This window comes from Macaca fascicularis, chromosome 11, assembly GCF_037993035.2.
Source record: "Macaca fascicularis isolate 582-1 chromosome 11, T2T-MFA8v1.1".
In the NCBI taxonomy this organism is placed as follows: domain Eukaryota; kingdom Metazoa; phylum Chordata; class Mammalia; order Primates; family Cercopithecidae; genus Macaca; species Macaca fascicularis.
Window position 1 is genome coordinate 102024875 of NC_088385.1, and position 27653 is coordinate 102052527.

Below are 27653 nucleotides of genomic sequence, written 5' to 3' on the forward strand. Positions count from 1 at the left end.
TTCCTATACCAACAGCCATGGTCCCACTCTATCCCTTCATTTTCATATAGGAAAACAAGAAGGTAAGTGAAGTCATACGATTACCCTGCGTTTCACTTATAAACCAAAAGGTATCTGAGACAAGTCTCAATCAATTCAGAAAGTTTATTTTGCTGAGGTTAAGGCTGTGCCTGTGACACAGCTTCAGGGGGTCCTGACGACACGTGCCCAAGTGGTCGGGGTACAGCTTGCTTTTAGACATTTTAGGGAGACGTGAGACACCAATCAGTAGGTGTAACATGCACACTGGTTCCGTCAGGTGAGACGGGACAACGTGAGGTAGGGGCTTCCAGGTCATAAGTAGACAAGAGACAAAAGGCTGCATTCTTTTGAGTTCTTGAGCAGCCTTCCACTGAATACACAGTTTAGTCTGGCTCAGGGAATCTGGATTTTTACATAAACAACAGGGCAGAGGAAGCAATCAGATACACATTTATCTCCGGTGAGCCTCAGAGATGACTTTGAGTTCTGTCTGTCCTTTGTCCACAAGGAATTTCAAGGAGGGAGATATGTAGCTTTTTATCTTTGTAGCTATTAATATCTTATTTAGGGATAAAATGGGGGTCAGGTTTGCCTGACATAGTTCCCAGCCTGACTTTTCCCTTGGCTTAGTGATTTTGGGGTCCCAAGATTTATTTTCCTTTCACACACTTGATGCCTTGAGTTGAGATTTGAGAATCAAGGTTTATTCTCTCTTAAGTCATTCAATGCCCTTGGAAACAACCACCTGACTCCATAATCCTAGCATTAATTTGTTCCATGGTGGCTGCTACCAGTCCCCAGGGGCCTTATCCTCAGGGGGCTCGTGGATCCTGGTGACTAAAGGCAACAGCCTGATAAGCTCCTTGATCACTGGAGCTGCGAGCTTTCCATCTGGAATACAGAGAGATGTGGGCCTTTCACCCTACCCAGACACAACCACCAATTCCAAAGATCCCGCATTTCCTTGAAGGTCTTTTGCCTACCTCTGGTACCAATCTGGATATTAAAGACTTTTTTATTGGTAAGCAACAAAAAAAATCTGTGACCCTAGTTAGCTTAAAGAACTAAGAACATATTGGAATAGAGTCTAGGATAGTTTACAGTTTAAAATGAACCATTAAAGAACCAGACTCAGGACATAGGGTATCTCTGATAACCTCCTTAGAGAGCTTCAATAAAAGTCACCCAGTTCTGATGACTTTCAGCCTTTGTGTCTCTCCATTCAAGTTCCAAGTTCCCATGAGAAAATGTGGCTTGGCTTAGGTCTTCCCATATAACGAGCTATGGTAGTAAGGTAGGGTCCCAAAGCACAAACAGGACCACAGAGGCTGTTTCCAGAAAAGGGAACTGTAAACCAGGCAGCTACCCCAATACAAGTCTACTTCAATCACCATGTTTGGAAGCATCTATTTTGCACCTGGAAAACAACAAAGTGAAGGGCAAAAAGGCACGAAAGACATTGTTTAGTCACACAATTTTAATCTAGTGAATGGTAAATGGTAAAAGAGTAATTACATGAAAAGCTCCATATTTTGCAAGTTTCAACTGTTCTTCATTGTCTTTACTTGTAAGGTGTTGAAGGTGGGATCCACTCCTGAATCTTCTTTCTAGTGGTGGAATAAGGTACATATTGTTCTGGGGTGCCACTCACGTTGAATTTATGGTTTGTCCAAATGAATTTACGAGCAGTAAGTGGTTTTGTTGTTGGAGGATCATCAGTCATACTGTGAAGCCACCGATGCCTTGAAGAGGGGAAAAAACCCAAACAGTTATGAAGAGGCAGTACAGCACAGCGGAAGGAAGGTTAAAAAGGTATTTTTTGTTGTTGTTGCTTGGGTTCAAGCCTTAGCTCCAACACTTACTAGCTGAATTCTTCTATGCCTTAGTTTTTTTCCATCTGAACATCCCTACTCCTCAGGGATGGTATAAAGATAAAAGGAGATAATATACATAAAGCACATAGAAAAATTCTTGTGTGTGGCAGATACTCAACAAATGTCAGCTACTGTTCTCATTACTGTATTTTTTTCCTTCATTTTCTTTCTTTCTTTTTTTTGGAGACAGGGTCTCACTCTGTCACCCATGCTGGAATGCAGTAGCATTATTATAGCTCATTGCAGCCTCAAACTCCTGGGCTCGTGTGATCCTCCTACCTCAGCCTCCTACGTAGCTGACACTATAAGAGCATGCCACCATGCCTGGCTAACTTTTAGAACATTTTTGTAGAGATAGGATCTCACTATGCTGCCCAGGCTGAACTCAAACTTCTGAGCTCAAGGGATCTTCCTGCTTCAGCCTCCCAAAGTGCTGGGATTATAGGTATGAGCCACCATGCCCGGCCCATTACTGTATCTTATCAAATCTGACACTATCCATTTTCAGACATGCCATTATTTTATCTACCTCTAAGAAAGAAAGATGCTACCAAATATATTATGGCACACTACTGATTATAACATGTATCCTAAGTTTAGATGTGCAAACATATTTTAGAATTGACAAAAATACAGTATTACTATTAGGTGCTAGAGGTCAATTCTGGATTTTCGGTACGCTCAGGTTACTCTGGCTCATGAAGGTCTAGTTTAAAATCCATGAGGCTCCTGCTGAGAAGAGTCTCTGATGCATTGTAAATTCAAGCATGTCAGTGTAAACACTAGAGAATATGCAACTTGTTATATTAAAAGATTAAATCAGGGCCAGGCACAGTGGCTCATGTCTATAATCCCAGCACTTTGGCTAGGATGAGGTGGGAGGATCACTTGAGGCCAGAAGTTCAGGACCAGCCTGGGCAACATAGTGAGACCCAGTCTTAAAAAAAAAGTTACAACGACCCCCAATTCACAAATATTTCAGTCGTAAGTGCTTAACAATTTAAGAGGATATGTTCCAGAAATCAGACCTAAAAGCCGGATACCTGGAGGTGAAAGGGAAGAGACCAGCGATACTGCTGCTAACGACAGGGAAAGGAGGAATCAAAGTTTGTGGGACAGAGTTCGATCAAGCAGGAAGCTAAGCTGAGGGGTTTACATGGGAAAGAAGGGAAGAGAGAATTTGTCCCAGCCTCTAAGACCTGGAGCTCACAAGACAGAGACGACCCTGTTGGGGGGGGGGCGGGGAAAAATGAGAGGCCAGTCACAGAACTGCAGCCCAGGGGTGGGGAAAAGGTGATTATCTAGCTGCAGAGAAAAGGACAAGAGGAGGATGTTTCAGTGGAATAACTAGAACTAAAGCTAATGAGAAACATTTTTGTTGCTATGTAAACCTAAGAATATTTGCTAGCAGTAATTGATAGATATAGATAGGTAATTCGCTAAAAACCAGTCTGAATACAGATAAAATATGATTACAGTTGCTATATTTATATCGAAAGATAATTGTTTCGTGATCGGCTTATACAATGAAGAATGCAGAAAGCTGTACAAGCTAGGTCAGTGTCTGTCTTACATCCTTTAAAGGAAGCTGGGGATTAGTGAAAGTGACCTGGGCCAATAAACTGTAACCATGCATATGAGCACACGAGCGCTGAAGCCCTTGTGAGACGATGGTGGTGAGCCAGGCTCCACTAACCACTCAGAGGGATTAGCTGTTAAAGTCAAGGCTGTCACTTATCAAGGGGCTTTATGTGAGCTTATGACATAGCAGAAATACTTAACTTTTATCTTGTTGAGTCAGCTTAACTAAAGAAAAATTTTATTCAAAAAATTGCTATCAAGACTCCTGAAGGTTAAAATGATATTTAAGGAACCACAGTCCCAAGCTTATGCCTATTCTGTTACTTAAGTGAGGAACTGAAGAGCTCATGGAGAAATGGAAAATGCTCCAAAAAAGTAAAAAATAATTTTTATCACAATACACAAAATCTGAAAATATTTATCCCGGCAAGGCTACATGCAAGAATCAGGGAATTAATAAATAATAAACTATACCCATTATAGCAGTTTATAAAGAATTATAAGAAAAAGGGATATGTTTATAGTCTGCTAGGCAAATATAACCCTTGTTATTTTATTATTAAATAAGGGGTAAATAAATCATATCTTTCAGACTGCCACACCAGAGAGTTTTACTTGCAAAACAGACTCTTAGCTGGGTCCTTTTTCTTTTTCTTTTTTTTTAGACAGTCTTGCTCTGTGGCGCAGGCTGGAGTGCAGTGGCGATATCTTGGCTCACTGCAACCTCCACCTCCTGGGCTCAAGTGATTCTCCTGCCTCAGCCTCCTGAGTAGCTGGGATTACAGGCGCATGCCACCACGCTGGGCTAATTTTTTTTATTTTTAGTAGAGATGAAGTTTCACCATGTTGTTCAGGCTGGTCTTGAACTCCTGGCCTCCAGTGATTTGCCCGCCTCGGCCTCCCAAAGTGCTAAGATTAAGGCGTGAGCCACTGCGCCTGGCCAGAGATACTGACTTTTAAGTTATTTTTTAAAATTTGGCCAGGTGCAGTGGCTCACGCCTGTAATCCCAGCACTTTGGGAGGCTGAGGCAGGCGGATCACGAGGTCAGCAGATCGAGACCATCCTGGCTAACACAGTGGAACCCTGTCTCTACTAAAAATACAAAAAATTAACCGGGCATGGTGGTGGGCGCCTGTAGTCCCAGCTACTCGAGAGGCTGAGGCAGGAGAATGGCACGAACCCGGGAGGTGGAGCTTGCAGTGAGCCGAGATCGTGCCACTGCTCCAGCCTGGGTGACAGAGCAACACTCCGTCTCAAAATATTTTTTTGTAGAGATGGGATCTTTATGTTGCCAGGCAGGCTGGTCTCAAACTCCTGGTCTCAAGCAATCCTCTTCTCTAAACTTTCCAAGGTGCTGGGATTACAGGCTGGCTTCTGACCATATTGTTCATGTTTCAGATATTTTCACTTAGTATCACTGAGACTAGAAATGCCAAAGATTTTTTATATTTATTTATTTATTTATTTATTTATTTATTTTTGAGACAGTGTCTCGCTCTGTCACCCAGGCTGGAGTACAATGGTACAATCTTGGCTCAGTGCAACCTCTGCCTCCTGGGTTGAAGCAATTCAGCCTCCCGATTACAGGCGCACGCCACCACACCTGGCTAATTTTTGTATTTTTAGTAGAGACGAGGTTTCACCATGTTGTCCAGGATGGTCTCAAACTCCTGGGCTTGAGGGATCTGCCTGCCTCAGTCTTCCAAAGTGCTGGGATTACAGGTGTGTGCCACCGCACCTGGCCTAGAAATGCCAAAGATTTTTCAATTTTTCAAAAAATAAATACGAAAGACTAAGGAAAAACTCCAGAATGTTTTATGAAGTAAAAATATTCATCATACTAAAACTATTACTCCATCTCACTTTAGTTTATGAGATATTCTCACACATACTGCTCTTTCACTTATTTAATACTCATCAAACTATTCTAAAGTCTAGGAAACAGGATTAAAATGACTTTCCCAAGGTCCCACATGATGTATATTACAGAGCTGAGGCTTGAACACAGCCTTCTAATGGTTGAATCAAGAACCTTTTGATTAGAAATTTAACTTTCAATCAATAGATGAAACTGGGTTGGGATTATGGTATCCACAAAACCCCTGGATCCATCTAACCCCAGGATGGGATTGATACATTTAACAAATTTAAAAAACAAACATGGTTCATTATAAGACGGCAATTCAAACCTTGTTAGCACACTATTATTTAATTAAGTGCAATCTGAATGAAAATCCCAATGGAGTTCTTCTTAGAGTTTCACAATATGATTGTAAGCTTCAGTTAAAGTTTATCCAAGAAAATTTTGAAAACTCAGAACAATCAGAAAGGCTGGCACTGGCATTATCAGACATTAAATGAATGTCTCAAACATTAGAATGCTATGGCAACTGACACAAAAGTACCATAAGAAAGTAGAAAAACCCCCAAACAGACTAAAATGTATATAAGGTGAAACTGGCATTTCAAATCATTGAGGAAAGTAAAAATTTCTCAACAAATTATGCTAGGATGATTTTGTTGGGAAACAAAAAAACACCATAAGGTATAAGTTGAGAGGAGTGTAAAAAAAGATAAACAAACAAAACAAAAGAAAAAAAAAAGTTAGATTTCCCAAGTCATCAATGATTCCAGATAGATTAATAATGCTCAGGACCAGGCACAGTGACTCACACCTGTTATCCCACGGGAGGCCAAAGCAGGAGGATCACTTGAGGTCAAGACCAGCCTGGGCAGCATAGTGAGATCCCCATCTCAACAAAATAATTTTTGAAAATTTAGCCAGGCATAGTGGCACCTGTAGTCCCAGCTACTCAGGAAGCTGAGGTGGGAGAATTGCTTGAACCCAGGAAACATAGGCTACGGTGAGCCATGTCCTGCCACTGCACTCCAGCCTGAACAACAGAGCAAGACTCTGTTTCTAAATAAATAAATACATACATACATAAAAATAATAATCTCAGATACGAAAAGAGTATTTATAGTCACAGAATATATTGATATTCAGAGAATATGAAGATTCACTTGTAAAATTAATGTCAAAGGTAAAAAGCCATAAAAAGAAAAAAGCTGATAGATCTTACTATGTAAAAATTGAAAAAAGTGTAAAACATTGATGAAAGACATTGAAGAGGACACCAAAAAATGGAAATATATTCCAAGTTAATGGATTGGAAGAATCCATATTGGTAAAATGTCCATACTACCCAAAGCAATCTACAGATTCAATGCAATCCCTATCAAAATACCAATCACTTCCTTCACAAAAATAGAAAAAAACCCCACAAAACCCAGTCCTAAAACATATATGGAACCACAAAAGACCCAGAATAGCCAAAGCTGTCCTAAGCAAAGAGAACAAAACTGGAGAAGTCAAATTACACTGACTTCAAATTATACTACAGAGCGGCCGGGTGTGGTAGCTCATGCCTTAATCCCAGCACTTTAGGAGGCTGAGGTGGGTGGATCACTTGAGGTCAGGGGTTTGAGACCAGCCTGGCCAACATGGTGAAACCCCATCTCTACTAAAAAATACAAAAATCAGTGAGTGTGGTGGCACATGCCTCTAATCCCAGCTACTCAGGAGGCTGAGGCAGGAAAATCGCTTGAACCCAGGAGGTGGACATTGCAGTGAGCTGAGATGGTGCCATTGTACTCCAGCCTGGACAATAAGCAAGACTCCGTCTCAAAAAAAAAAAAAAAAAAAGAGTCTTAAAAAAAATAACAGAGCTATGTTAATCAAAACAGCATTTTCACCAAAGGTGCCAAGAACATACACTGGGGAAAAGGTAGTCTCTTCTGGGAAAACTGGATATCCATATGCAGAAAAACGAAACTAGATTCCTATCTTTTGCTGTATTTTACAAAAATCAAATCAAAATGGATTAAAGACTTAAATCTAAGACCTTGAACTATGAAACTACTACAAGAAAACATTGGGGAAACTCTCCAGGAAATTGGTCTGGATAAAAATTTCTTGAGTAATAACCTGCAAGCACAGACAACCAGAGAAAAAAATGGGCAAATGAAATCACATCAAGTAAAAAGCTTCTGCACAGCAAAGGAAACAATCATCAAAGTGAAGAGACAACCCACAGAATGAGAGAAAATATTTGCAAATTACCCATCTAACAAGGGATTAATAACCAGATTATATAAGGAGCTCAAACAACTCTACAGGAAAAAATCTAATAATCTGATTTAAAAATGGGAAAAAGATTTGAAAAGACATTTCTCAAAAGAAGACAAACAAATGGCAAACAGACATATGAAAAAGTGTTCAACATCACTGATCATCAGATAAATGCAAATCAAACTTAAAATGAGGCTACTCTGGGCACACTGCCTATGGGGTAGCTCTGGTCCACAAGGAGCAGTAAAAAAAAACCTACAATGAGATACTATCTCATCCCAGTTAAAATGGCTTTTATACAAAAGACAGGCAATAATAAATGCTGGCAAAGATGTGGCGAAAAGAGAACCCTCATGCACTGTTGGTGGGAATGTAAATTAGTACAACCATTATGGAGAACAGTTTGGAAGTTCCTCAAAAAACTAAAAATTGAGCTACCATATGATCCAGCAATCCTGCTGCTGGGTATAACCTAAAAGAAAGGAAATCAGTATAGTGAAGAGACTTTTGCACTCCCATGTTTGTTGCCCCATTGTTCACAATAGCCAAAATTTGGAAGCAACCTAAGTGTCCATCAACAGATGGATCTGTAGAGAAAATGTGATACTTAATACAATGGGGTACTATTCAGCCATAAAAAAGAACAATATCCTGTCATTAGTAACAACATGGATGGAACCGGAGATCATTATGTTAAGTGAAGTAAGCCAGGTACTGAAAGACAAACATTGCATGTTCTTGTTTATCTGTGACACCTAAAAATCAAAACAGTTGAACTCATGGAGATAGAGAGTAGAAGAATGATCACCAGAGGCTGGGAAGAGTAGTGGGGTTGGGTTAGGGATGAGGAGGAGGTGGGGATAGTTAATGGGCATAAAAAAAAATAGAAAGAATGAATAAGACCTAGTACTTGATAGCACAACATGATGACTATAGTCTATAATAATTTAATTGTACATTTTTTAACAAGTAAAAGAGTATAATTCGATTGTATGTAACACAAAGGACAAATGCTTGAAGGGATGGGTACCCCATTTTCCATGATGTGATGATCACACATTACATGCCTGTATCAAAACATCTCACCCCATAAATATATACAACTACTATGTACCCCCAAAATTAAGCTTTTTAAAAATTGAAATGTCTATGTCCTAAAACACTATAAACAGGATTAAAGGTTAAAAGAAACAGGAGAAAATATTTGTAATATGCAGAAAAAAAGGTTCATTTATCATTACAAATTAGAGAAAGTCAAATATCCCATAGAAAACTGATAAAAAATATTGAGATGTCAACAAAGAAAAAAATTATAGGAGCAAACAATGAAGTTTAATCAAGGCAATGCCCATTAAAACAAGGTAAAATTTTTTACTTGCTAAATTGGCAAAGATTTAAAAAACCCAGAATCAGTGAACTTAAAGAGAAATCAATACTCATATAGTATTGAATATATTTATCCTGAGAATATAAATTGGTATAGCCCTTCTAGAGGGCAATTTGGCAGCAGGTATCAAAAACTTATAAAACATGTATACTCCTGGTGGATCCATTTCCATTTAAGGAAATGAGGATATGGATAAATACTCAAGTACAAGAATATTTATCAGAGCTTTATTTATAACAATGAAAGAATGGAAAGAACAAAACCAAAAATAAAGGGAATAGCTCATGGCATATCCATATGATGGGAAGACTAAGGCATTATTAAAAATTATGCTATAGAGAATATTTTGGCTAGGTATGGTGCCTCACACCTGTAATCCTAGCACTTCTGGAGGCCAAGGCGGGAGGATAGCTTGAGGCCATGAGTTCGAGACCAGCCTGGTCAACATAATGAGACCCCATGTCTACATGCAAAAATTAGCCAGGCATTGTGACAGGCACCTGTAGTCCTAGCTACTTGGGAGGCTGAGGCAGAGATCACATGAGCTCAGGAGTTCAAGGCTGCAGAAAGCCATGATGGTGCCTGGATGGGGAGGGGGGTGGGGAAGGCGGGATTCCATTTCTAAGAAAAAAAAAGAGAGAATATTTTATGACTTGAGAAAATGTTCACCATATATAAGTTTTAAAAGCAGGTTATTTGCCTAATTTATTTAATACTTATATATAGCATTTGTAAGTCATGGGCACTAATCTATACACTTTACAAATATTAACCTATTTGATCCTTATAACAACTCTAGTGGTAAATATTATTATCCAAATTTAATAAGTGAGAAAACTAGGGTGCCAAAAGTTAAAATAACTTGCAAACCCAGGCTACTTCTTCAAAAAGCTCAATTACATGAGTAACAAAAACAAAAGAATATATATGCACAGAAAACGAGGAGGTAAGAATAACAGTTGTCCCTAGGATCTATGGGGGATTGATTCCAGGACAAATGTAGCATTTGCATATAATTTAGGCACAACCTCCTGTATACTTTAACTCATCTCCAGGTTACTTATAAAGCCTAATACAACGTCTGCATATCACTTCATTCATGTGGATTCAACATAATACTTGGCACTCAGCAAATCCGGCTTTTTGGAACTTTGTGAACTTTTTTCTGATATAATTTCCACCCGATGTTGGTTTACTCTATGGATGCAGAACCCACAGATACTGAAGGTTGAATATGTATCAAAATGTTAATAGCAGTGGTTTCTACAAGTGGTGGGATAACAGGCTATTCTTATTTCTTTTGTTATTTTTTGAATTTTCTATAATGAACATACTGAGCTGTTCTTCATTCACCAAGAGTAATACATAGTTTATTTCCACATCCCACATATGGAATTTTCCAACAAGGCATCTTTGTAAAATGTTAGAATCAATATTAAATGAAGCAATGAATACTCAGTGAAATGTGTTAAATAAAAGCTGAGTTTTAAAAATCAAAACAATCTTGTCTTCTGCTTATAATGAACACATTTTAACAGAGAATGGTTATAAAGAAAAGTAACATTCTGTAACATAAGAGAAACTACCTAATTATGCAGTTTGTAGTTTCTTAGAACACAGTATCCTAATATTCTGATTTTCTGGAGCAGAAAATAAACATTAGGAAGGACTTACTTTGAAGAAAATATTATCAGCCATTGACAGCTAGCAATTTATTTAGAGAAATAATATTTTAACAGACTATAACAGGCTAGGCACAGTGGCTGTCACATATAATCCCAGTGCTTTGGAAGGCCAAGGTTGGGGGACCACTTGAGGCCAGGAGTTTGACACCTTCTCTCTCAAAAACAAAAACATTAGCTGGGTGTGGTGGCATGCACCTATACTCCCAGCTACTCAGGAGGTGGAGGCAGAATGATGGCTTGAGCCCAGGATTTTGAGGTTGCAGTGAGTTATGATCATGGCACTACACTTGGCCTGGGTGACAGAGCAAGACCTTGTCTCAAAAAAAAAAAAAAAAAACACACTCCTCCGCCCCCAAAATCCCATAAAACTATAACAAATGATTCAGCGGGTCAAAGTACTAAAAAGGACAGGTTGAAACTGCAATGTAATTCAGAGGTAAATCTAATTTCAAATTCATCAAAAAGCTATAAAGGAGTAGCAGAAGATGCCATTTTTGAATCAGCTAAAGTGAAGAAAACTGATTATCATACCCAAAAAATAATGTTTGTTTCAAGTAAAATAGTATATGTACATTCATTCATTCAACAAATATTTTTTGAAGAAATACTATGTGGCAGGCACTGTTCTAACATGGTATTTGGGTAAACATACAATAAATTAAATAATATATAAAAAAATGTTAAGCAGAGGTAGGTAAGTGCCACCAAGGAAAAAACTAGAGCAGGAGAAGAGTATGGAGTATGAGAGGGAACAGGGCTCTTATAGACTAGATCACCTGAAAAGCCACTGGATTGGCACTTGAATAAAGTGAAGGTGTGTGAGCCATGCCAAATCTGGGGAAAAAGCTAGTGCAGACACTGAGTTGGGAGTATGCTCACTGTTCAAGGAAAACCAAGAAGGCCAATGTGGCCAAGTCAGAGTCAACAGGGCAGTGACTAGGACAGTGCATGCAGACTGCGATCACACAAGGCCTTGCAGACCATGGAAGGAGTTGGGGTTTTTACTCTCACTGTGATGGGAAGTCACTGGATCATTCTGAGCAGAGACTTGATGTGATCTGATTTACATTTAAAAATAGGCACTCTCGGCCGAGCGCGGTGGCTCAAGCCTGTAATCCCAGCACTTTGGGAGGCCGAGACGAGCAGATCACGAGGTCAGGAGATCGAGACCATCCTGGCTAACACGGTAAAACCCCGTCTCTACTAAAATACAAAAAAAATTAGCTGGGCGTGGTGGCGGGCGCCTGTAGTCCCAGCTACTTGGGAGGCTGAGGCAGGAGAATGGCGTGAACCCAGGAGGCGGAGCTTGCAGTGAGCTGAGATCCGGCCACTGCACTCCAGCCTGGGTGACAGAGCGAGACTCCGTCTCAAAAAAAAAAAAAAAAAAAGGCACTCTCATCACTTAGCATATTGGGAACACTAGTGCACTGCAAGAATGTTATCAAACCAGTTAGGAGGTGACTGTAGATGTCCAGGCAAGAGAAAATTTTGCCTTGGACTAGGGTAACAGTCATAGAGGCAGTGATGAGACGTGGGACTCAGAAACAAAAGCAGTATGAATTTGCTAATAGACTGGACATTAGAGAAATGAGACAGGGGGATGACACTGAACTTTTGGGCTTGAGTAAACAAGTGTCATTTAAGCGCTTAGGAACATTTTGCTTGATAGCTTAATCTGCCTATACACTGGGGATTTGAAGAATTGAAAAATATCAAATATCAAATATGTTCAATTTATAAATGTGACCTAAAATGCTTAAAGAGATGTATTAACTAAATTTGCAAATGGGTATTACTGTTTAGGACAATGTAATCCTTTCCATTAGAGTTTATCAAACATTCATCAAAGAACAAGAGAAAATGACTGTTCTTTATTTTTAGGCAAAAAATAATTCAATTTACTAATCTTTTTATCCTATTTATAAATTGAACCTCAAGAATGAAAAACAATTAGGTTTTTACATTTGCAACTATAATAAATAGTATATTAATTTTAAATCCAAATTGCCCAACAATCCTTTCTAAATACAAAAGCCCCACAGAAACTAAAAAACTCGAATTGACACAGTATTTAGCGACACAGGAAAAATGTCTGTGACATATTAAGTGAGGGGAGGGAGAAGCAAGTCCGAAAATGTTGCATACATTATGTGAGAAATGTGTATGTATATTGTTCTTTATAATAATAAGCTTTCTTCTAAAGAAGTTGTGACCAATAAACTACAATCAGTTTTTCACACACTGTGGTCTTGAAAAAACATTCCTCTGGAGTCCCAGCTACACGGGAGGCTGAGGCAGGGGGATGCTTGAGCCCAGGAGTTCAAGGCTGTAGTGTGCTATGATTGCACCTGTGAATAGCTCCTGCACTCCATCCTTGGCAACATAGCAAAACCCCACCTCTAAAACAAACACTCCCAAAACATTCTTTCTCTACCCAAAAGCAGACCCTCAAATAGTTGTTGAATCAGTGAATAAAATGTTAACAGTATTGCCAAAGAATCAGAGCTTATTTTTGTTTCACCTCATATTAATATTTCTCTGGATTTCCAAATTTTCTATAGCAATTGTATATTCGTATAATCAGAAAAAATATTTTAATGGTGACTATAAGAACTGTTTTAATAACATGAAAAATTGCTTATAATATTGATGGAAAAAAGCAAGAAAGATGGAATATGGTTATGAACACAACTACACAGAAAAGTTTTAAAAGGGGCCGGGCGCAGTGGCTTACACCTGTAATCCCAGTACTTTGGAAGGCTGAGGCAGGTGGATCACATGAGGCCAGGAGTTTGAGACCAGCCTGGCTAACATGGAGAAATCCCACTCCTATTAAAAAAAAAAATTAGCCAGGTGTGGTGGTGGGCACCTGTAATTCCAGCCACCCAGGTGGCAGAGACACAAGAATTGCTTGAACCTGGGAGGCGGAGGGTGCAGTGAGCTGAGATCATGCCACTGCACTCCAGCCTGGGTGACAGAGCAAGACCCTGTCTCCAAAAAAAAAAAAAAAAAAAAGGATTCATGGAACAATGTCCAATATTGACAGTGCATGTCTACTAGGGCTATGTGGATCACTCTCCTTTGCCAGAATGTTTAAACTTTTCTGATCTCTCCTCATTTCTTTCAAGAACAGATTCTATGTAGATTCAATGAATTTCATATTGCCAAATCACATGGACATTTTTCTGTCATCATCTTCCTCAACCTCTTGGCAACAATCAATACGAGGCTTCCCTTGCTGAAATACTCCTCTTTCTTCCCCTTCCTCCTACCTTGCTAGCTACTCATCATTGTTCTCTGCTGATCTGGCAGGTTTGACCATTGTTCTAAGCTCAATTCGCATATCCAGCTGTTTACTTGATACATATCTAATCATGTGGATTTCACAAGAGGTATCACACACTTACCATGTCCAAAAAGAGGGTTCTGATTCTAATTCTCCACCCCTACCAACCTGCCCTTCTGCAAGTCCTCCCATCTCAGTGAATGGTCCCAGCATTATGGTACCAACCACCCAGGCCCCAAACCTATGAATCATCCTTGATTCTTTTCTATCACCTCCATGTAATGGCCCCCGCCTGCCATGCTATTTCTCTACAAAGCCTTCTAGAACACATCATGCCAAATGAAAAACAGCTGACCATCATGATGTTAAGCATCTCAAACAAATTAACCTTTGAAGGGCAAAACCATTTATTAATTTTTCCCTGGCCACAGAAAAATTTTCAGGGATAAAATTATTTTCTGTTAAAAAAAAAATCCTTTACCATACACTACTATTTTTTAAACGATGTATTTATGTATTACTTCAGTAAATTAATTTTAATAAGAAAAATCAATGTATGAGGAGAGACTAGTGTAACTGCTGAGAGAGAAAGACACGTTACTAAGAAATGAACAGAAAGTGCCACCAAGTGGGAAAACGGTATACATGCAATAGAGAAAAATCTATCCAAGCCATGTCTTGTTTTGTTTTTTTTTTTAACTTGGTTCAAAGGACTTCAAGGTTCCAATACTTCAAACCACAAAAAAGCACATCTTCATTTCTTCCGATACAAGTGAAAACAGTAATTTTACACAGCCGTGCATGAAATAGCCCAAACTTTCTACTTTTCTACACTAATTCTATATAAAAGCTAACTACCATAACAATGAAAATGAAGACTTCTGTGTGTTACTGTATAGATGGTGGCAATTAGATAACTTCAGAATAAAACTGAAGGCAATAAATGTGGTATTGAACAAAATAAAGACAAGAACAAGAAAGAAAAAGTAGTATAGAATAGTATTTGGGCTGGGCACAGTGGTTCACGCCTGTAATGTCAACACTTTGGGAGGCCAAGGCAGGTGGATAGCTCGAGCCCAGGAGTTTGAGACCAGCCTGGGCAACATGGCAAAACCCTGTCTCTACAACATACATACATACATACATACATACATACATACATACATACAAAAAGTAGCCAGGCGTGCTGGCCTGTGCCTATAGTCCCAGCTACTCCAGGGGCTGGGTCAAGGTTGCAGTAAGCCAAAATCGTACCACTGAACTCCAGCCTGGGTGACAGAGCGAGACCCTACCTCAAAATAAAATAAAATGTTACTTGTTATCTACTTAAATACTTTCAGAGTATTCTACTGAATTAAATTAAATATAAATTCCTGAAGAAGAAATTAAATCTTGTTGCTGATCCTATAAGAGAATAAAATATATAGGAAAATGAAGGTACTGTAAAAACAAAACAAAACAACAAAAAACAAACCAGACACTAAATTAGAACACTGTATTAGTACTAGTATTCATTAAATGCCTATAAACTACAAGAGAACAAAGACCATACATATTTCACTCACCACTGTGAATATATAAACCCATCAAGGTCTGACATATGGGGGGTGCTCAATATATATTTGTTGAATGAATCAAGTTTGCAAGCAGACTGTGTTAGGTTCTAGGCAATCCCCGTTTCTTATTTTCAAGGCATGTGAAGCTCAACTGCCCATCCGAGAAGTTTGCAGCACCATCTTTTGTTTTTGTACTGGTGGACTTAGCAGTCTTTACTGGTGGCTGGCAGATTCAAAGAAGTGAAGGCCTTTAGACCAGAGGATAAAATGAACTCATTTTTCCACAAGATTTCTAATGTTTCCCATAAGATTAGAGAACATTAAGTGAAACAGAGAAGCTGACTAAAATTCTATCCAAAACACTAATGTCTCTAAGGGAAATCTTTCCCTAGGTGAGATTATGCAGCTACTGAACAGACTCATAAGACTATCACACTTGGTACCTGAGAACTCAGGACAGAGGACAGGAATCACAGTTTGCCAGCCGGGCAGCATCAGAGGTTCCTCTCCCTGGGAGTCTGTGCCACTGTTCATGCAAGTGACAGCTCACCCAGCCGTCCAGAAGCTTTTCTAATTTTTATTTTTATTTTTTTGAGACGGAGTCTCTGCTCTGTCGCCCAGGCTGGAGTGCAGTGGCACGATCTCGGCTCACTGCAAACTCCGCCTCCCAGGTTCACGCCATTCTCCTGCCTCAGCCTCCCGAGTTAGCTGGGACTACAGGCGCCCACCACCATGCCCGGCTAATTTTTTTTTTTTTTTTGTAGTTTTAGTGGAGACGGGGTTTCACTGTATTAGCCAGGATGGTCTCAATCTCATGACCTTGTGATCCGCCTGCTTTGGCCTCCCAAAGTGCTGGGATTACAGGTGTGAGCCACCGCGCCGGGCCCAGAAGCTATTTTCTTTAACTCCCGAGGTGACACAGCACAGGCTCAAGGGAGAAGAGAGCAACATGAGGCAGGTGCAGGAGCTGCCTTAACTTCAAAGCTTTATGCTCCACCAAAGCCAACGTCTCTAATAACTCCAAAGGCATACTTCAGGATTCCCTTTCCCACAGGGTCATGCCAGTTCTGAGAGCAGCAGCACTCACCAGGCATTTCTAATTCCTCTCAATCCAGATGCAATTTCCCAAACAGAGGTCGATTTTATGTTGCAATACTGTTAATACAATTTTATCTGGTTTCCAGGATAACAGAGCTAGGCATTTAACTGAAGGTCATATTCTCCTAAACCTCAATTTATAAAGTTAAGTTGAATACTACACTAGATAAAATCAAACCAAAATCCTATCTCCAACACCAATCTCTATCCTAACCAACAGGCTAGCTTTCAACTGTCTACTCACCTTCTCATGTGGTCGTCTATCAAGCTTCTCATACGTAACGTAGACTACCTCTTCTCAACCTGCTCCCCCTACTCCACTCTTCCCTATCTCAGTAACTGTACCTCTAGTAGTTCAGGCGAAAAATCCTGAAGTCATCCTTGACTGGTTTTTCTTTCAAAAGCCAATCAATCAGCAAATCCCGCTGACTCCATCTTACTTGGCACCCTCTAAGAGGGCCTCCAGTGATCGCCGCCTCCTGGTATTCACACCCTTGTTTAATACCCTCTTCTTAAGTGTGGCTGGACTGATTGACTTCTAAAAAACAGACAGCTGAAGTATAGGATGTCACTTCCTAGATGAGGTTTAAAAAGACTGTGCCGTCCACCTTGGTCTGGGGAAGCCAGGCGCCATGTCATGAGGTGGGTGGTCTGTGCAGAGGTCTACTGAGTGAGCTGGGAGGCAAATCTTCTGACATCTGTCTACAGCCACGTGAGTAAGTGTGGCAGTGGGTCCTTCCCAAGCCAAACCTTGAGAGCACAGCAGCCTCAGACAAGATCTCAATTGTAACCTTGTGAGACCCTGAGCCTGAGGCACCCAGCTAAGCTACACTCAAATTGCTGTGAGATAATATTTACTGTCTTAAGCTAAGTTTGGGATAACTTGTTCCACAGTAATAGACAACTAATACAACCCCAAACCTCCCAACCTGCATCACTAGCACCCTAGTCCAACCCCATCAACTGTCTAGATCAGGACTTACAACAGCTTCTTAAGCGATTAGCCTGCTTCCACACTTGTCTTGCCCCCTTCCTTTATTCTTCGTAGCAACCACAGAGATGCTTTAAAAATGTAAATCAGAGTGCAAAAGTCATTAAGTGGGCCCGAGGAATGTAGACATCTGCACGTGGTATGTGAGGAGAATGCTGCGGTAGCCCAGCAGGATGTGTCAGAGCTTTGTGGGGGAAAGAGCCTGTCCACACAAGGAGAGGGGAGGGTGGCAAGCTGGTTTGGGGGCTGGAGGCAAACTGGGGTAAGGAGGAAGTCCAGTGGGGGAGGGGGATGAGAGGGCAGCAATGGGAACTTAGTTATACACAGTGGAATTGAAAAAATAACTATATTAAGAAAAAAACCAGCTATACATGGGAGAGGGAGAAAACTAGAGTGTAACCTGTAGTGTCGGACTGCCGTCAGTGGTACTGGTGGGGACACACAATCGTTACACCTGTTGTTCCCTAGCTTGTCCACTGAGAAGGCCTGGGAGCACTGACATTCCAATAACGATGAGCACAGCTGACATTCATATCTTCATTTCTAATACCACTCTCCACTAAAAAACAAGCAAATGGTCAGCTGTGGTGGCTCATACCTGTAATCCCAGCACTTTGGGAGGCTGAGGTGGATGAATCACCCGAGGTTGGGAGTTTGAGACCAGCCTGACCAACATGGAGAAACCCCGTCTGTACTAAAAATACAAAATTAGCCAGGGTGGTGGTGCATACCTGTAATCCCAGCTACTCAAGAGGCTGAGGCAGGAGAATCACTTGAACCTGGAGGCGGAGGTTGCAGTTGAGCTGAGATTGTGCCATTGCACTCTAGCCTTGGCAATAAGAGCAAAACTCCGTCTCAAAAAACAAAAACCAAGCAAAACAAGCACGGGGTTCCTCAGAGAAATGGCTTTCTCCAAGGCTGGAACAGAGAACCTCTAAGATTAACCTGGAACACCTCATGTCAGAAAGTAAGAAGGTGCTCCAAGAATGATGAAGATATTTCAAAAGGACCCCCCACCCCATGCTAATAGACAAAAAAATAAATAAATAAAAAAATATATATTTATTTTATAAAATAATATATAATTTTTATATATAATATATATTTTATATATATTATATATATTAAATAAAATAAAAAATATATTATTAATTATTTATATATTATATATAATTATATATTATATATAATAATTATTAATTATTTATATATATATTATTATTAATTCCATATATATATGGAATTTAAAAAACTCACCATCCTGGCCAACATGGTGAAACCTCATCTCTATTAAAAATACAAAAATTAGCTGAGCATGGTAGTGTGCACCTGTAATCCCAGCTACTAAGGTGGCTGAGGCAGGAGAATCGCTTGAACCTGGGAAGCGGAGGTTGCAGTGAGTGGAGATCGCACCACTGCATTCCAGCCTGGCAACAGAGCGAGACTCTGTCTCCAAAAAAAATAAATAAATAAATAAAATAAAGGAAAAGTGGCTGGGCATGGTGGTTCATGCCTGTAATCCCAGCATTTTGATAGGCCAAGGTGGGAGGCTCACTTGAGGCCAGGAGTTACAGACCTGCCTGGGTAACAAAGGGAAACCGTGTTTTTACAAAGAAAATTTTTAGCCGGGCGTGGTGGCTCACGCCTGTAATCCCAGCACTTTGGGAGGCCTGGAAGGGCGGATCACGAGGTCAGGAGATCAAGACCACCCTAGCTAACACGGTGAAACCCCGTCTCTACTAAAAATACAAAAAAATTAGGTAGGCATGGTGGCGGGCACCTGTAGTCCCAGCTACTAGGGAGGCTGAGGCAGGAGAATGGTGTGAACCCAGGAGGCGGAGCTTGCAGTGAGCCGAGATTGCGCCACTGCACTTCAGCCTTTCAGCCTCAAAAAGAAAAGTCTCAAAAAAAGCAGTTGGCAGGAACAAAGTACCTAGACATTTCTCAGAAGACATACAAATGGTCAACAGCTATATGAAAAAAATGCTCATTGTCACTATCATCAGGGAAACGCAAATTACCACCACAGTGAGATATCACCTCATACCTGCTAAAATGACTTATCAAAAAGACAGAAGATAACAAGTGTTGGCAAAGGTATGAAGAAAAGGGAACCTGCAGCCAGGTGCGGTGGCTCATGCCTGTAATCCCAGCACTTTGGGAGGCTGAGGTGGGTGGATCATCTGAAGTTGGGAGTTTGAGACCAACCTGGCCAACATGGCAAAACCCCATCTCTACTAAAAATACAAAAATTATCCAGGAATAGTAGCTCACACCAGTAATCCCAGCCACTCAGGAGGCTAAGGCAGGAGAATTGCTTGAAGCTGGGAGACAGAGGTTGCACTGAGTCGAGATCGTGCCACTGCACTCCAGCCTGGGCGACAGAGCGAGATTCTGTCTCAAAAAAAAAAAAAAAAAAAAGAAAAGGAAAAAAGGGAACCTGTACATTGTTGGTGGGAATGTAAATTAATATAGCACTATAGAAAACAGCATGGAGGTTCCTCAGAAAACTAAAAATAGAATTACCATATGATTCAGCAATCCCACTTCTGGGTATATATCCAAAGGAATTATACCCAGAAGTAAGATTCCTGAATTATGCTGAAGAGATACCTGCACTCCCATGTTCACTGAAGCATTATTCACAAAGCTAAGATAAAGAAGCAATCTAGGTGTCTATCATCGGATGAATGGATAAAAAAAAATTGTGGTATATGTACACAATAGAATACCATTCAGCCTTAAAAAAAGAGGGAAATTCTGTCATTCGGATATCATGGGTGAATCTGGAAGACATTATGCTAAGCAAAATTAGCCAGGCACAGCAAGATAAATACTGCATGATCCCACTTATATGTGGAATCTTAAAAAATTGAACTCATAGAAGTAGAGACATCCAGGTACCAACTCCAGCTGCCCAGAACGGGCACTATGGTCATGGTAGAAGGGACAGCAGTGCTGAGGCAGAACAGACTGGGCACCAAGGCACAAGATTTCTATAACTGGCCTGATGAATCCTTGAGAAAATAGGACAGTACACTCGTGTATCAGCAGCACATTGAACAGAACGTAAGAGCAGGCTGCTCCAATATTGACAAAATTCTTGAACCACCTGAAGACCAAGATGAAACTGTACGGAAATAGGAACACTTAAAGCAATTCTGCCTTCAGCTAAATGGACTTGAGGTCAAACTTCAGAGTGAATGCCATCCAGATACTTAAATGACAGCAAGAGAACAATGGATTTGTCTTTGTGCAACTCATAAAACAAGAGTGTCCTGCTATAGACTACAATAGACATACATTTGATGGTGCTGTGTCTTCTGAACAGCAATATTTTCCCGGCAAGGTTAGTATAAAGGAATCATCGGTAGCAAAACTAGGATCAGCATGCCATAGGATTTATATAATATTTTAATGTGCTTATTTTCATCACTGGCAAATTTTTGATAAATATGAAAATGAGACATTTTTGTGTCATCGGTTTACTAACTTTGTGCTGAAGTATAATTTGATGTCCAAGGATAACCTGAGTGTACCAATTTTAGAAGAGGAAGCTCAGAATTCAGTTTCTAGGGAAAAGTGAAGCATGAAGGGAATTATATAGAAAAATGTACTGATCACATAATTAACATTAATTATGTGCTGTATATATCATTTTAGACATATCAATCATGTGTCCATATTATAGCTTATTTGTTTAGTATAGGTTTTGGTATGCTGTGTTTGTCTTTTATTAATAAAATGGGAATTGCTTTTTAAGTTATGCATAAGCTGTATATTCCCCAGTTTGGCACTCATGGGTTTTCAATAAGATTAGGGCCAGGTGCGGTGGTTCATATCTGTAATCCCAGCACTTTGGGAGCCCAAGGTGGGTAAATCCTTTGAGCTCAGGAGTTCGAGACCAGCCTGAGAAACATGACGAAACCCTGTCTCTATGAACAATATAAAAAATTAACCAAGCATGGTTGTGCAGGCCTGTAGTCCCAGCTACTTAGGGGGCTGAGGCAGGAGAATCACTTGAACCCGGGAGGCAGAGGTTGCAGTGAGCTGAGATCATACCACTGCACTCAATTCTGGGCAACAGAGAGAGACTGTCTCAGAAAAACAAAAATAAAAAATAAATAAGATTAGTATTATCTGTTTAAAATGCCTGTTAATAAAAGAATTTACAGTTTGTAAAATTGCTGCTAAATAATCACTGGATCACAATCCTTATCAAACAAATCCACCTATAAAAAAAATGAGTGAGCTTGAGGTTTTGTACAAGCCATATACTAAACAGGTGGTTTCCTTTGGTTTTACCTCTCAGTATAGATATTCTAGAAACTTCTGTAGTATACACTTCCATCGTACCTGTTAACTTTCCCAAAATGAGATTAAAGTGTTATAAGATTCTGTTTAGTTTTAATATGCATGTGATTATTTGTATATCTAAATATAAATGCAAATGAAGCATTAATACCTAAATAATCTTACTATGCTACATAAAGTACATTCTAGGCTAGCATACTTGGAAAGGGTTTACCTTTCTACAACAGTAGACTGTTACATACAAGATGATGATAATGGTAAGGTACATAAATGATGTTCCCACTGGCAACCTGCCCTGCCTGCCACTTCTCCTTCCCTTAACCCTCTTCTCAAACTACTTTAGCTGAGAAGCTTTTCACCAGACTGTGATTTAGTGATGGATTATACCTATTTATATTCATATTAACTGCTTACTGATTATATTCCATATTAGCTATTACATTACACTACAGGAACAATGTATTGGCATAGGCCCTTGCCTAACTTTGTTTTGCAAAATTGTTCCAACTACTTAGAAAATAGTCCTTAAGGCCGGGCGCGGTGGCTCAAGCCTGTAATCCCAGCACTTTGGGAGGCCAAGATGGGTGGATCACGAGGTCAGGAGATCAAGACCATCCTGGCTAACACGGTGAAACCCCGTCTCTAATAAAAAATACAAAAAAAAAAAAATCTAGCCGGGCGAGGTGGCGGGCGCCTGTAGTCCCAGCTACTCGGGAGGCTGAGGCAGGAGAATGGCGTGAACCCGGGAGGCGGAGCTTGCAGTGAGCTGAGATCCGGCCACTGCACTCCAGCCTGGGCCACAGAGCGAGAGTCCGCCTCAAAAAAAAAAAAAAAAAAAAAAAAAAAAAGAAAATAGTCCTTAAAATAGTTTCTCTTCCTGTCAGTAATATTAGTCTTTTCATCTAACCATCTAAGCAGCATTAAATAGAGTTGAAGAAATATTTTAGTATTTATTTTATACACCCTGTCCACAAAGTTTCTGTTTGAATTATATGCGCATGTGAGATTATCTGCAGTAATTCACAGGTTCTGAGGGTGTTGATAAGTGGTCATATGTTTTTTGGACTTTGGTATAATTCAGTGTCTTAAGAAGGATTCAAGTACAGGTTTAACAATCTTATAATCTCATTTCTGATAAAGCACTGAAGGTCTTACTGCCAGACTGATTATAATGAGGCACTAAAGGTGAAAAAAACTGTACATGTTGTGAAGAAAGTATTTAAATCCATCTTTTGAACAAATTTAACTAACACAAGGAAATGCTTTTCCATTTAAAAGAGTTATTTTGAAATGAAGACAAAAATGGATTCATCTTCACTGTTTTTTCAAATTTAAGGGAATAATTTATACCATATTATTAGACAAGAATGTACAGCAAAAATGTGGGACATAGCAGTATACTGAGAGTATATATATATATATGGTTTATACCTTTCCAAGCTGCCAGTCTTTTAGGCTTTGAATATGGCCAGCAGCCCCCATCATTACTATACCCCAACCCACAACTATCTTATAAAAAGTTTTATGTTCACGGTGAAAGGAATTTTGACTTTCAAATTACATATTTATATTAATGTCACTATAAACCAATGGGAATAGTAATTTTTAAACAAGCTTGCTAAATATTGGGACTAAACTGTTACTAAGATATATGTAGCTATTTAGCTGTTCTCTCTAGACCATGTCTCTCAATGGGTTTCTACCACTTGACTAATTTATTGGTGAATTTTTTTTTTTTTTTTTTTTTTTGAGATGGAGTCTCACACTGTTGCCCGGGATGGGGTGCAGTGGCATGATCTGGGCTCACTGCAACCTCCACCTCCTGGTTTCAAGTGATTCTCCTGCCTCAGCCTCCAAAGTAGCTGGGATTACAGGTGTCCACCACCATGCCCGGCTAATTTTTTGTATTTTTAGTAGAGACGGGGTTTCACACTGTTGGCCAGGCTGGTCTCAAACTCCTGATCTCAGGTGATCCGCCTGCCTTGGCCTCCCAACGTGCTGGGATTACAGGCGTGAGCCACCAGGTCTGGCCTTTTAGTGAATATTTAAACAAAGGTAGTGACTGGGATTGGTGATCTGGCTAAGTATTTTGAAACATATTTTGAAAAATATGGCTTAGTGTTAATAGGGAAATAGAATATCAGTTTTTTTCTTATTCATTCCATCTTCCTTGTACTGTGTATTTAAAATTGATCAGATAAAAAAATCTCCAAAAGAAAACATCACGCTGGGTGCAGTGGCTCACACCTGTAATCCCAACATTTTGGGAAGCCAAGGCAACGATTGCTCGGGCTCAGGAATTTGAGACCAGACTGTGCAACATAGCGAGACCTTGCTTCTACTAAAAATAAAAATAGGCCAGGCGCGGTGGCTCACACCTGTAATCCCGGCACTTTGGGAAGCTGAGGCGGGTAGATCACCTGAGGTCAGGAATTCGAGACCAGCCTGGCCAACATGGCGAAACCCTGTCTCTACTAAAAATACAGAAGTTAGGTGGGCGTGGCGGTGTGCACCTGTAATCTGAGCTACTCGGAAGGCTGAGGCAGGAGAATCGCTTAAACCTGGGAGGCAGAGGTTGCAGTGAGCTGGGATCACGCCACTGTCCCCCAGCCTGCGCAACAAGAGCAAAACTCTGTCTTTAAATAAATAAATAAATAAATAAATAAATAAAATTAGCTAGTCCCAGCTACTCAGGAGGCTGAGGTGGGAAGATCGCTTGAGCACATCATATTGAAGCTGTAGTGGGCTATTAATGTGCCACTGAACTCCAGTATGGGAGATAGAACAAGACCCTATCTTTAAAAGAAGGAAAAAAAAAAAAAAAAAAGCAGAGTAGAATGGTGGTTACCAGGGACAGGAGGAGTGGAGAGTATAAAAAAGAGGAGATGTTGATAAAAGAGTACAAAATTTCAGTTAGGAGGAATGAGCCTTAGTGCTCTACTGCGCAGAATGGTGACTGTAATAAATAATAATGCATTGTATATTTGGAAATTGCTAAAATAATTTTAAATGTTTTTACCACAAAAAAAGATAAGTATGTGAGGTAATGGATTTATTAATTGGCTTGATTTAATCATTCCACAATGTAAACACATATCAAAACATCATATTGTGCCCCACAAATATATACAATTATTATTTGTCAATTAAAAATAAAATTTTAGCCTGGGCAACACAGTGAGACCTCATCTCTTAAAAAAAAAACAGCAGGGTGTGGTGATGCACGCCTGTAGTCCCAGCTACTTGGGAGGCTGAGGCAGGAGGATGGCTTAAGCCCAGTAGGTTGAGGCTGCAGTGAGCTGTGAAAGCACTACCGCACTGAGCCTGGGCGACAGAGTGAGACTCTGTCTCAAATAAAATATTTTTAAAAACTGAGAACCCCTCCCCTCTAAAAACCTCTAAAGAACTCCAAATGCAACTTGAATGGGTTCCAACTAGTCAAATAGAGCTCAATTTGAACAATAAAAGAACCAATTATAACAATGGATTATAACCCATTGATTAAAATAGGAGTTGATACAGATGTAATGAATTAAAACTCTGATGAGTAAGGGGATACTTATATAATCTCAAAGAGTCTCCCCACAAAATGTTAACTAATTACAAAGGGAAAATTAGTAACTTCAGAATGGAGAAAACTGGCAGACCCCTTAATTACATGATAGAGGTTTTCATTAATAATAGGACAAACACAAATCAGCTGCTACTTAATAGAGTGCAACCAGAAAAACATGGCTTCAGTGACAGGAATGTCAGACACACAGCCTGAACCTAGTCGTGAGGAAACATCCAACAAACCCACTGAGGGACCTTCAACAATGTAACTGCCGAGTAATTTTCAAAAGCCTCAAGGTCCTGAAGATCACGGAAAAGCTGAGGAGCCAATCCAGTGTGAAGGAGACTAAAGAACTTGAGATCCATATGAAATGTGTGATTGGATCTCTCTATAAAGGGCGTTGTTGGGACAACTGATGAAACCTGAGTGGCTGAAATTCAGAACACACTGCTCCAAAATAGGCAGCTCTGGCATATTGACCATGCTGAGTTAAAGGCACTTGAAAAACAGCAGGCACAGCCGAGTGTGGTGGCTCTCATGGCTGTAATCTCAGTACTTTGGGAGGCTGAGGGAGGCAGATCACTTGAGGCCAGGAGTTCAAGACCAGCCTGGCCAATGTGGTGAAACCCCATTTCTACTAAAAATACAGAATTAGGTGTGGTGGCCCACACCTGTAATCCCAGTTACTTGGGAGGCTGAGGTAGAAGGATCACTTGAGCCCCAGAGGTCAAGGCTGCAGGGAGCCAAGATTGTACTGCACTCTAGCCTGGGCGACAAAGCAGGATCTTGTCTCAAAACAAAACAAAACAAAAACAGCAGGCACAAGAATAATATGACCTTTTTCTTTCTGAAAGGAGAAAAAATTCTCACATAAAAGATGTCCTCCCTATACCAGAAGGAAAATATCTTTCTACATCAAGGACAGGAAACTGAGGTCAAGGGAAATCTGCACAAACTTTGTTAAATTAACTCTTATCTTCTTGGTCACTTCTCCACACAATTAACCTATTCAAGCCCAAGTCCCTTTGTCTTGTCACATTTTCACAATGTTCTACTCTTTGTCCAATTCAGTATCTAAGTGTTCAATATGAACTGCATCTTTGGGTCTTCATTCCCTTATGAGGGCTCCAAGTCATGGAACTCTTTTTTTTTTTTTTTTTTTTTGAGACGGAGTCTTGCTGTGTCACCCAGGCTGGAGTGCAATGGCCAGATCTCGGCTCACTGCAAGCTCCGCCTCCCGGGTTCACGCCATTCTCCTGCCTCAGCCTCCCGAGTAGCTGGGACTACAGGCACCCGCCACCTCGCCCGGCTAGTTTTTTTTTGTATTTTTTATTAGAGACGGGGTTTCACCGTGTTAGCCAGGATGGTCTCGATCTCCTGACCTCGTGATCCGCCCGTCTCAGCCTCCCAAAGTGCTGGGATTACAGGCTTGAGCCACCGCGCCCGGCCGGAACTCTTATATTAAATAAATTTGTATGCTTTTCTCCTGTTAACATGTCTTTAATTCTCAGGCCCAGCCAAAAAGCCCTAAGAGGATAAGGGTAAAATTTTGCCTCCCTTACATAGTGTATCATTGTTACTTTCCTCATATTTATGGTTACATTGTGGATACGCAGGACAATGCTCTTGTTTGCAGGAAGTACCCGCTAAGGTATTCAGGAGTGATGGGACATCAATCTGGCAACTTACTTTCAAGTTATCAAAATATTTGTAAGCTGGGCGTGGTGGCTCATGCCTGTAATCCCAGCACTTTGGGAGGCCAAGGTGAGCAGATCATGCGGTCAACAGATTGAGCCCATCCTAGCCAACATGGTGAAACCTCATCTTTACTAAAAATACAAAAATTAGCTGGAGGTAGTGGTGTCTGCCTGTAGTCCCAGCTACTCGGGAGGCTGAGGCAAAAGAATCGCTTGAACCCGGGAGACGGAGGTTGCAGTGAGCTGAGATCGCGCCACTGTACTCCAGCTTGGTAACAGAGTGAGACTCTGTCTCAAAAAAATATAATAATAAAATAAATAAATAAATGAAATATCTGTAACGATTCTGAAAGTTCGGGATTATTCCAAGTGTTAAAAAACCTGTCAACCAGATCACACCCTATCTTACCTTCCAGTGACTTCCAGGTAAATTCAGACAAAAAGCCGAAGTATGTACCATGGCTTACTGAAAGA

The 27653-nt window shown here is 40.2% G+C and overlaps 1 protein-coding gene and 1 pseudogene across 2 annotated transcripts in view; one reads left to right on the forward strand and one right to left on the reverse strand.

Annotated features, from left to right (window-relative positions):
* Positions 1–1483: 1483 nt before the first annotated feature.
* NDUFA12 (NADH:ubiquinone oxidoreductase subunit A12) overlaps positions 1484–27653 on the reverse strand; it is a 42543-nt gene continuing 16373 nt past the window's right edge. For both annotated transcript variants that reach the window (XR_012420511.1, XM_005571887.5), the window contains one exon: positions 1484–1763. Coding sequence is in view for 1 of the 2 variants with exons in the window: in XM_005571887.5 (XP_005571944.2) it covers positions 1583–1763 (181 nt within the window). In the remaining variant the exon portion in view is untranslated. The remainder of the gene's footprint in view (positions 1764–27653) is intronic.
* LOC102138244 (MOB-like protein phocein pseudogene) lies at positions 20544–21198 on the forward strand (annotated as a pseudogene).